Raw genomic sequence first — 11,934 nt, 5'->3', positions numbered from 1 at the left:
GAAATGTAATTTTCCCGAGCCTATACCCGTAAGCCAAGCAATATGAGGAAGAGGAGAAGAAGAAGGGCAGTGCAAAAGTGATGGTGTGGATAAAAGTGACCGGCGCTTTGGCTGATGCTACAGTTTCTCATCGAGTTCGACGCAAGTCACGTTGATTAGAACGACCGGTCTTTCAAAGTTCTTCGCTAACGAGTTATTGTGAGTTTCTTAACAATTTTAAGGAAATATACAAAACCGATTCGATAAAAACAAAAAAAAAAAAAGAAAAAACTTGCTGATTTTTAACATTATATTAATGTATGTATATGCATATATAAAACGCGTGAGTGAATTATTAATAACAAATTAATTTATAAATTACAAATAAATGATTAAATTCTTAAATTAAAATTCTTCCTTCTTAAAAAAAAAAAAAAAAAAAAAAAATGATTTTTTGTACGCAGTAATGATTAGTATTAAATCGTTGATTTTTAACATAATATAAAAGAAAATGTGTGCTATTAAAAGAGAAAAAGAAAAGGAAAAAAAAAAAGAAAAAAAGGAAGGAAATAATTTGTAAATTATAATTAAAAACGATTTCAAATTTCTTTTTCGTTTCTAAAAAAAAAGAATTCTTTCATATAAAGTAACGATTAATATAAAATTTATATCATTGTTGATTTTTCTAATATTATATATATACATATATATATATTTGTGTGTGTATATAATTAACAAATAATAAATAATAAACGTTTGTTAACAATATTTTTTTGAAGGGAGAAAAGAAACCGATTCTTTTGTACGAATTAATGCTTGGCATATAAGATTTACGCAATTGCTGATAGAAAAGTATAAATAAGACACGTTTCTTAAAATCGTGCCTAATCAAAAGTATAACACTTTTTTTTATATATACATACACATGCACAAAAAAATCTGTGAATTGTCATAATTCAGAATATTAAAAAAATGCATTCCAGTAATTGATTTATCATGAACATCGACGAGTTTCAAGTACGCGGCAAGGAGATGGTGGAGTATATATCCGAGTATTTACGTACTCTAGAAGGTAAAAGAGTAACTGCAAATGTGGATCCAGGATACCTGCGACCCCTCCTACCAAACGAGGCACCAGCAAAACCCGAATCATGGGATGCTATCATGAAAGATATCGACGGAAAAATAATGCCTGGAGTAAGTATCGATTTTATCTGATAAATTTGATCGATCGATTACCCGTATTCTAATTATAATTTATATATATATATGTATGTATGCGTGCATGCGTACGTACATATTAGAAACTTTGACAAAAGTGTTATCTAAAATAATGTTACATCCGCTTTAATGGATGTTTTTTATGTTCACTGAAGTGATCCGAACTGCGTTTCAAATACAAACACATACATACTGTAGTTCGTTCAAGTATTATAATATGTAAGAAAAAAAAAATAATAATAATAATAAAAAAAATAAAAAAATAAAAAAAAATAAAAAATAAAATAAAATAAAATAGAAAAGAAAAATAACACCCGCTAATATGTGTGTGTATGTGTGTATAAAAACAAGATTAAAAGTCTATGTAATGCATGATTGCTTCCGATGATGGTCGAGACGACGTGAAAATCGATTTTAAAAAATTACTTGGAAATTTATATATAACCGGAACGTTAACTATATAGCTTAAAGTATATGCTAAGAGATATTAGTTTCAAAAAATAAGATACATATATATCTTTTGCAGATCACACATTGGCAACACCCAAGATTTCATGCCTATTTTCCATCAGGCAATTCCTTTCCATCGATCTTAGCAGACATGTTATCAGATGCAATAGGTTGCATTGGTTTTTCTTGGGCAGCTAGTCCTGCTTGTACGGAATTGGAAACTATTGTTCTAGATTGGTATGCAAAAGCTATTGACCTACCAAGAGAATTTCTATCAGAAGAAAAAACTTCTAAAGGCGGTGGAGTTATTCAAGGTTCTGCATCAGAGTGCATTTTAGTGACAATGCTAGCTGCACGAACTCATGCTATTAGATTGTTGAAGGAACAGGAACCAGATACAGAAGATTCAGCTTTCTTGCCAAGATTGGTTGCTTATTGCTCAACTGAAGCTCATTCCTGTGTGGAGAAAGCAGCAATGATTAGTTTGGTTAAATTAAGAGTTCTCCAGCCAGATGATAAGGCTTCTCTTCGTGGTAAAAGACTAGAATCAGCAATTAAAGAAGATGTGGCTAATGGTTTAGTACCCTTCTTTGTATCTACAACTTTAGGTACAACTGGATCATGTTCTTTTGATAATCTTGTTGAAATTGGACCAGTTTGTAAGCTCTATCCTAGTATTTGGTTACATGTGGATGGTGCTTATGCTGGTAACTCTTTTATCTGTCCAGAAATGAGACCTTTCATGGCTGGAATCGAACATGCTGATTCCTTCAATACAAATCCTAATAAATGGTTATTGGTTAGCTTTGATTGTTCCTGTTTATGGGTACGAGATAGAGTTAAATTAACCTCTGCTTTGGTTGTGGACCCTCTTTATCTTCAACATGCCAGGTCAGGTGAATCTATTGACTATCGTCATTGGGGTATACCATTAAGCAGAAGATTTAGAGCTCTGAAACTCTGGTTTGTCATGAGAACTTATGGTATCACTGGGCTACAAAAATATATAAGGAATCATATCAGGCTAGCAAGAAGATTCGAAGCTCTAATGAAAAAAGATAGAAGATTTGAAATTGTGAATGATGTACGCGCTGGTCTGGTGTGTTTTCGTTTGAAAGAATCTGACGAGATTAATCAGGAACTCTTGGCAAATATCAATGCATCTGGAAGATTACATATGATTCCTGCTAGAGTAATGGGTAAGTATACCTTGAGATTTTGTGTCACAAGAGAGAATGCAGCAGAAGAGGACATTGACTATGCTATTGAAGTCATTGAAGAACATGCAACAGAAGTCTTGTTGGCACACTATCAAGGTACTGAAGATGAATTCAGAGCTAAAGGTCCTAAGAGTCCCGCTGCATTGGATAAAAAACTTGTACGAAAGTTCAGCTTCACCAGAAGTGTTACCAGAGATGTTTATAAAAGATCCAAATCGAAATCAAGTCTTCATGATGGTGCAACACCTATCATGGTTGTTGATGATCAAGCACAAGAAGTTGATACCATTGAAGAAGATGTCTTCTGTAATAGCAGGTAGACCGCAACAGAGCTCACGGTATCTAAGAAAAGAGATCAACTGTTATCTTTGCCGTGAGCTTCCAATAATTTTCAAGAGCTATTTGCATCAAGAATATGGGATTTAAAAAGTGTGTCCTAGAAATTTCAACGATTAAGATTAGACTGATATGTTTATGGTCAAAATCTAATAGAGTATTGAAAAATGTAAACATATGAATGTTCGAATATCAACCTTCTTATATAAAAAATAAATTAAACTTGATATCTCTTCGTAAACGTAATTATAAACAGGAAAAATAATTACATATTTCATGCGATAATATTCTAACATTTCTAATTATAGAATATGCGTATATTGATAATATCGAATTAACATAACCTATCTGTTTGTATTATCATGTAATGTATGATGTAAATTCTTGTAGTTTGTATGTACAAACTTAGTTTTAACTTCCTATGTAAACAGATAGTCTATATTTGAAGATCATGGTGCCTAAAAGAAGTCACGAATTTATTCCTTGTTTCGTACCTGGAAGTTTTTAAACGCACCGTATGTATATACATGTGTGTATATATATATATATCGATTTAAAATTGTAATATTCATGTAATAGTTAAGAATCATATTAACTTATTTGAGTTATATGCAATGACGATTATGTATATGTATGAATGTTGAATAATGATGTATATAAACAGGCAATTAACGACTGCCATTGTATGCAAGAATTGCGATGGTTTTCTATATGCAAAGTAGTGTAGTGTAGTATATATATATATATATACACACACACATCACACATAATTGACTTAATAAATTTTATATGTGGTAAGAAATATATTAAATATAAAAAACTATAGGATTATATTAGTTGACACTATGAATGTACATTACTTATTAAGCAATTAAGCATATTTATATGTACGTTGTAAAATGAGCATTTATTATTTTTAATATTTTAATTATTATTCAAATAATTTATTGCGTCTATCGTGAATCTAAATAATAACAAAGACGAAAATTCTAGTTAGTAAATATGCATATTTTATTACTATTAAAAATAATTTATTAATATAGTATTAAAAAATTCAATAAAAGTATTATTTGCAACGAGATCTAAAGATGCCCTAAGTTTCACTTCTATGATTATGAATTAAAAATAAACGATAAAATGCCTGCTTTATTATAATTGAATTGAAAAAGCAGCTTACATAGATATTTTTTGCGCAACTATAATTTATATATCATACAGTAAATACAAATATTGCATTACCAGAAAATAAAGTAAAAGCATTTTTCACTATGTAATATTTATCCTTTTACCAATTTATCTAGTCCTATATTATGCATTATAACCTGTAGAAATATACTTGTATTTTAAAATAAATTATAAAATTCATAGTGTAATTTAAATTAATCATGATTTTAGAAATGATTTAAGTTAATGTAATAAGTAGATCATAATTAATAATTTATAGAAATTGGATATTACTGAATAGCTATAGGCAATATGTGAAATATAGTTCAGTAATATTAAAGGTGATGATAAGGATACAGATTCAAAGTCAATGATACAATTTTTATAAATTGTATTAAAATATATTTTCTGTTATGTACCCTTTAGATTATTATATAGTAAAATGAATTGTTTTTTCTTTTTGATAATATTAAATCTGTTATGGATAACAGTCTTCGTAAATAAAAAAGTTTCCTTTACATCTGACCACATTGAGAAATTGTTACAGGTATCTTTGGTTTATTATTTGGTCCAGTAGGGACATTTTCTACTTTTCTCATGACCAATAAACCATCTATTACTCTTCCAAAAACCACATGTTTTCCATCTAAAAAATTACATTTAGCACATGTAATAAAAAATTGACAACCATTAGTATCCTTTCCACTATTTGCCATAGAAAGTAATCCAGGTGAATCATGTTTCAATGTAAAGTTTTCATCAGGAAAAGTTCCACCACCATAGATACTAATTACTCCAGTACCATCACCATTTACAAAATCTCCTCCTTGTATCATGAAATCTTTGATCACTCTATGAAATATAGCACCTTTAAATCCTAATGGTACACCGTCCTTTCTATATTCTCCAGTACAGAATTGTCGAAAGTTTTCTGAAGTCTTTGGACATACATCTTCAAAAAGTTCAAAAATCATACGACCAATTTCTGTTGTACCCACAGATACATCAAAAAATACTACTGGATTATTTGGATTGCGCAGTTGAGTTTGGATCTGATTCCAAGTAGGCATATTTATTTCTTGAGTAAATACACTGTATATAGAATTATCTTGATAAACGTCAGGAGTTCTTACATTTGAAATTATATTAACAATAAAGTATATAAATCTGTTAATAATCTCAAATGTTTTACCTCTTAAACGATCCTAACCTCAAATTCTAGTTTTACAATTCGGCGTGTCTTTTATTACGCCGTACAGATTCCTCGTATTAAAACAAAATGTTCTTTCTATAGTTCTGCTAAATAAGATGCTTCGATCATGCTCTCATATGTTTAACTAATGATAGTAACGTGTATAAATTTTACGCCATGCGCGGGAAACAACGTGCTGCTTATGATACTAACTGGTTCAATATCAAACTTTCAAAATCATACATATACATAAAAGTAAAAGTAACCTCAAATAATAACTTCGAAAGTAAATATATTCTATTTAAAATTAAAAATTACGAATAATTAATATATCATAGCTCTAATAATTACAAATAAATTCTTGAATAAATATATACGCTGTTCTAAAATAAATATGCTTTGTGACGAAGTTAACAAAATTATTATGATTTTATTGGTTACAATAAATCGTATAATATATTAAATTATTTCGTGACTTTCCGAACTCACCTTTAACAGAAATATATGATATGAGCCTTGATAAATAATGATGAAAATGATTTCATTAAATTCACTTAATATAAAATTATTGGTCCTCTCGTATCTCGAACGTGTCAATGTTTATCCATGCGCGGACATTTTGTCTTACTTCGCTTCGTCAAGTCACGTGACTTGAATATATATACGATTTAAACAAGTACGTGAAATTTGAATAATTTTTTTTTCGATAATATAAATTTTTCCAAGTATCTGATATAATAAATGTGGTATTAAAAACAACTATCTAATTATTATATAAAATAAAAGGCAATTTTATTTTTGTCTTTGTCATGCTGTACATTATAAATGCCTTTAATAAGTCTTTATTTACACTCGTATTATTTTTACCAATGGTAAATCATATATGTTGAAAAAACTAAGGTACTTTTAATATATATACGTGTGTGTGTGTGTGTGTGTGTGTGTGTTACTTGAAATTAATCCATTATAATATATATAATCTTTTTTTTGTAAATGTAAGATCAAAGAGATCTTTATTTCAATTAGTTAAAACAGTGCACTTTTTTAAAGCTCATAGAAAAACAGTGCAGAACCTATTACTATTCGGTATTATATTATTTATGACGATTCCCAATTTGATATAATAATTACAATAACAAATAATTCTCATTTTTTCTTTTAAAATTAAAATATTTTTTAATTATATATGAATTTTAACATGTTCCATTAATATGTTTTTATCTGTAAAATCTTCCCCACAGATACCACAAACTAATTCTTCACCGTCATCACTATCTTGTTGATAATGAACAATTTGTATAACTGTTCCTTGAGAAACTCCTTCGTGTAATAATGATTCCTGCCTATTTCCATTATGACTTTTAATTGTCTGATCTTGTCTAGATGTATCATGTGTAGCCATATCCATAGGTAAATCAGTACTTCCTATCTGCCCTATTTGACTAGAATAATTTTCATGATCTTCAGGATTATTACTTATTGTCAGAACAGGAAGTGATTCATTTGGCTTTGATAATAAATGTAAAGTATTAGTTTGTTTAGAGGATTGTATTAAATGCATTGTATCAACTTCATTGTTTCTAGTTGTAGTTATAGCACGAAGAGCATTATTATCTGGTAAAATATGTGTACTGTCATTTTGTTTATCCATAGTAATTAAATACGAATCTGTACGCTCATGATCATTCTGTGTTATATGCACACTTTCATTTTGTTTGTCATCTAATATTAATCTTACATTATTGTGCTTAAGCTCTGATATCGCAATTAAGTTTTCATTATGTCTTTCAGCAGTAACTACAAGATAAGTATTATTTTGTTTATCATTTACAATTTGTTGACATTCTGATTTATCCATTGCTTCTGTGATAGATAACAAAGCTTTATTTTGTTCTAATCTTGATATTTCATGATTATTCATATTTTGTTTCTCCTGTGTACCTTCTCCCATAGATGCTTTAGATTTTTTTCTTGTAGGTCGTGATTTAGGAGCATTATTATTTGTTTTTGCTTTTGCTTCAGCTATCATTTGATCAGAGTGTTTAACAATATGGGCACATAATTCATCACGATCTTGATTTAAAGCACCGCATAAAGGACAGGGATAAGGTGGTCCTGTAACTTCAGTTTCATTTTTTCCTGCAGCATGAACCCATCGAACGTGTTCACGAAGAACTACTTTCTGATTAAAAGCTCTAGAGCACAAAGGACATACATGTGGTCTTTCTCCTGTATGAATTCGTTCGTGTTTTCTTAGAGTACCACCATCTCTAAATGCTTTCCAGCAAAATTTACAACCATATGGTCTTTCACCTGTGTGAGTACGATGATGAATTAAATATCCTTGCCGTGAGGAGAAAGTTTTTGAACAAGTATCGCAATGAAAATGCGCTGGACTTCCTGCATGAGTTCTACCATGTTCCCAAAGACCTTGACGAGATACAAAACTTTTTCCACATTCTGTACAAGTAAATGGTGAATCACCAGGATGGGCTGATAATCTGTGCTTATCTAATTGATTTTGTTTTTCAAACTGTGTTCCACAAACTTCACAACAATGAGTTTTTTTTCTATGTATCCATTGATGCCTAAACATTTTCTGTTTAGTTGTAAATTTTTTTCCACATTCAGAGCAAGCATGTTTTCCCCATTTACTATTTGAAACACCTTGATCTATATTATTCTGCATAATCTTTTTTGTGCAAGTAGTTTGGTGAGTTGCTAAATGACTTGCATCTTGAAACTGTTTGTCACAATATTCACATTCAATGGGCATCCAATTTTTAGATGTATGAATCTTTTCGTGAGATACCAATGCTATTGCTCTTGAAAAACTAATACCACAATGACTACACGTATGCTGCTTATTAACATCTGTGCCCATATCTACATAATTTCTTCTACTGTCACTACTATATGTAAGTGCTTCAACTTTGACCATATTGTCTGAATTATTAAATGTATTAAGAGGTAAACTATATTGTTGATTGATTTGATTATTCATACTATTTTGCTGTGTATACTCGAATTGTGTTACTTCACCATTAGGTAATACATTAAACTCATGCAGTGTATCTATTTTTTCATCATTATTAGGAATTGTATTGACAGTAGATTGTTCAGTTTGAAAAGTATAAGCAGGAACAGCCCAATGAACTTGACAAGCATTATAATTTTGAACAGTTTGAACTGTCGAAGATGGAACAGGTACACTTTGCGTTTCAGACGTATTATTTTCAGACCATTTTCTAAATGTTTCCGTAGATTGTGATACTTGATTATTTCCTCTTGATTGCATTATAGCACGCCCAGCTACATAAGTATGTATTTTCATATGATTTGATAAGCTAGATGGTCTTTGAAAGTCTGCACCACAAATAGTACACTTATGCGGTCTTTCTATTTGATGAACTTGTAACATATGTGATTGAAGACTGCTTTTGGAACGAAATAAATTACCACATGTTCTACATGCATGAGGTCGGTCAACTTGATGGCAAACCATATGATTATTTAAATCCATTTTTCTTTCAAATGTTTCTCCACAGGTTGGACATGATAACTTATTAACATTACATGTAGGCTGATGTTTAGCAAATTCAATTTGTGTGAACAAATTATTGCAATTAGGACAACTGACTTTTTTATTTTCAAAACAAGGATACATGCCACCTAATTGACGAAGTGCTTCCACAGCCATAGATTCGTCGTCGCCAGAAGTATATTGCTGTTGTTCCTCCTGTTTGATATATATAGGATAAACGCTACGATTTTCATCTTCCTCATCTGATCTATCAGGTAAGATTTCAACAGCAACATGGGCTTCTTGAATATCAGTATTAACATCATTAACAGGAACTTCCGTTAAACCATCTTGTAGTACACAATCATCAACAGGTTCACATATCTCTTCGTGTGATATTATATTTTCTTGAATGTTATCATGTACTCCAGTAAGTGGAAATGTAACATATTGTTCATTTTCATGAGCTTCCATAATGTAGCGTTATTTTACCCGCTCATATGAAATTTATATTTAAAGATCTTCTCTATGAACCTAGTTTCACCTCACTCCTGTTAAGTTAGGTCCTGTCAGTGTAATCATTGAAAACCAGATTTTCAATCAATTTCACATATACTGTCACGAAAAAATTATTTCTGTTTCACATTATGAGATCGATTCTTCATTATTTTATATTAATTTATCTATATAAAATACTTATTTCTTTTTCTTTCCGACAATATATAATTGGTATGGTTAAATGTATATATGAGTAATATATTATTGAAAATAAAAATATTCCTTTAAACAAATAACAATCGTTAAAATAACACGAAATTGTGAAATTACAATTTTCACATATTATTTATTAATTTAAAATAATTTACACACTTATCCAAAATTTCAACGTATAACAAGGTTACTTCCATAGTAGTATATAACATGACCTATCTGAAGTTATCCGCGTTTGCATCATTGTTACCAAGAAAAAAGACATTACGCGGCAAATATGAAAAAATCATAGAATCCTTTTTTAAATTAATTTTAATTAACACAAACACGATTGTTTTCAAATTATTCTATATATATATAAATATCATATTTTTTCTTACATTAAAATGAATATAACTTATAAAGACATCAAATTAAAAAAGAAAAATAAAATGACCACGACAAAAATATATAACTCGATAGATAAGTTCTATGCCCAACATACAAAACATTATTTACAAAAAATAATAATGAAAATTAATATATATTGTAATTTGAAAAACATATTAATATTTATTAATTCCTAATAAAATATTTATAATAATGTTTATACTAATATCTTTAAATATCTACAATTCTGTTTTATCATCCGATAAAAAAGTTAAATGACATTAAAAAGCCAACAATGTAAACTGAGTCCGTCTGGCGAGAGAAAAACGAACTAAAAATTCAAGCTTAAAAATAGGCAATAATGTCTAAAGAAAACATGCATGTATAATCGTCGAGTAATTTTGCGAATCACCTACAATGAATTTGAAAGATACATCAAAGCTAAATTTTTCCTCTTAAATTCATTACATTTTACATTTCTTTTATTTTTTCACTTAACGAAATATCATCGCGTGTGACAGAAATTCTCATACGTAGTGAGAATAGTAGTACATTTGAGAAAAGCAAGTAAAAAGCATATGTAGATTATATTTGACTGGAGATAAATTACTTAAGAAGTGTTTGTTAATATACATAAGCTTTATATTTTATATTTATAAGCAGCCATTCGCCCGGTTCAAACAATCTACAATCTAGATACAGATACAGATATTTCTATAGTGAATAAGGATAAATACAAACGATAGCTAACATAAATGTTGACGGAAAAGTGTGCTTTCTGTTAGAAAATTAATAAAAAATTTTGTTATATTCAAATTTATTTATCTGTGGAAATAAAACAAACAATTTAACGTTTAATTGAATGTAGACAGATGAGAGATACTGTAAAAATATAGAAATATGCAGCCATTCGCCCGGTAATACTTGCGTTTTATAATTAAATGTATAATTTAGCTACAGATTTTAAATATAATTAAGACATATATTTCGATAATACGCAAGTATTACCGACCCAGGTCCCACCGCTTGGAGGTTGCTGCATCTGGGGACCCACGGGCTAACGGGGACTCTACTCTAAAGTTCGCGTGACCGGCGTGATCAAATAATCGGCGTTCTATAAAACGAAGTCCCCGGTAGGACTTTTAATCGCGCCCGACACTCCCGGGAGTGTTAAAATAACGGTGACTCTACTCTAAATTCGCGTTCGCGGCGTTCGCGGCGTCCACGTACCAACCGAGAATTCAGGCGGCTAACTGGAGGAGGGTCAGTCCACGCTTACGGATAGCACATCCATACCACTCGGCAGCACATGAACCGACACACGACCGGTCATTATTCGGTTTAGCAATCAAACGGAGTCCTTTCCCGTAGGACTTTTAATCGCGCCCGAGAACACCACGTCTGTGTCCGCCGACATAGGCGTGAGTGTTCTTCCTATTCTACCCGTATTCGCATCTAGCAATCGATTATGAAACGAACCTTTCGACGATATATCGAAATCCATGAAGAAGAGGAGAAACAGAAGAAAAAGAAAAGAAAAGAATAGAAAGCCGGAACATGGACGCACGTAAAAACCATAGAATTCGGAAGAAAAGAAAGAAAGGATAACCGGAAGGTAACACATGCACGTGTGAGAACGATGAAATTGAAAAGAGAAGATGGACATAGAATGTAGGTACGCTTGACCAAAACTAGAATACGAAAATCGATCTCGATTTTTCGATACTGAAAGGAGACCCGCACAGAAGCCCACGCTCATGAGCCCAACT

At 30.6% G+C, this 11,934-nt stretch overlaps 3 protein-coding genes across 4 annotated transcripts; 1 reads left to right on the top strand and 2 right to left on the bottom strand.

The window, feature by feature from the left end:
• LOC122636670 (tyrosine decarboxylase-like) lies at positions 1–4,526 on the top strand. The gene is made up of 3 exons (XM_043828175.1): positions 1–198; positions 963–1,176; positions 1,727–4,526. The coding sequence occupies exons 2-3, from the start codon at positions 976–978 to the stop codon at positions 3,188–3,190; spliced, it is 1,665 nt and encodes a 554-aa protein (XP_043684110.1). The 5' UTR covers positions 1–198; positions 963–975; the 3' UTR covers positions 3,191–4,526.
• A 27-nt stretch (positions 4,527–4,553) lies between these two features.
• On the bottom strand, positions 4,554–5,905 carry LOC122636686 (peptidyl-prolyl cis-trans isomerase H). 2 transcript variants are annotated; one of them, XM_043828208.1, is made up of 2 exons: positions 5,581–5,905; positions 4,554–5,462 (listed from the first exon to the last, which is right to left on the bottom strand). In XM_043828208.1, exon 2 carries the CDS (start codon positions 5,438–5,440, stop codon positions 4,886–4,888), a length of 555 nt encoding a protein of 184 aa, XP_043684143.1. In that variant the 5' UTR covers positions 5,441–5,462; positions 5,581–5,905; the 3' UTR covers positions 4,554–4,885. The 2 variants fall into 2 exon arrangements, with proteins under 2 accessions (XP_043684143.1, XP_043684142.1); XM_043828207.1 differs by having other exon boundaries at positions 4,566–5,462; positions 5,563–5,904.
• A 421-nt stretch (positions 5,906–6,326) lies between these two features.
• LOC122636659 (zinc finger protein 93-like) lies at positions 6,327–10,121 on the bottom strand. The gene has a single exon (XM_043828142.1). The coding sequence runs from the start codon at positions 9,557–9,559 to the stop codon at positions 6,743–6,745; it is 2,817 nt and encodes a 938-aa protein (XP_043684077.1). The 5' UTR covers positions 9,560–10,121; the 3' UTR covers positions 6,327–6,742.
• Positions 10,122–11,934: the final 1,813 nt, after the last annotated feature.

This window comes from Vespula pensylvanica, chromosome 23 (genome assembly GCF_014466175.1).
Source record: "Vespula pensylvanica isolate Volc-1 chromosome 23, ASM1446617v1, whole genome shotgun sequence".
NCBI lineage: Eukaryota > Metazoa > Arthropoda > Insecta > Hymenoptera > Vespidae > Vespula > Vespula pensylvanica.
The sequence above is the reverse complement of the archived record's forward strand: the minus strand, read 5'-3'. Positions and strand labels throughout refer to the sequence as shown.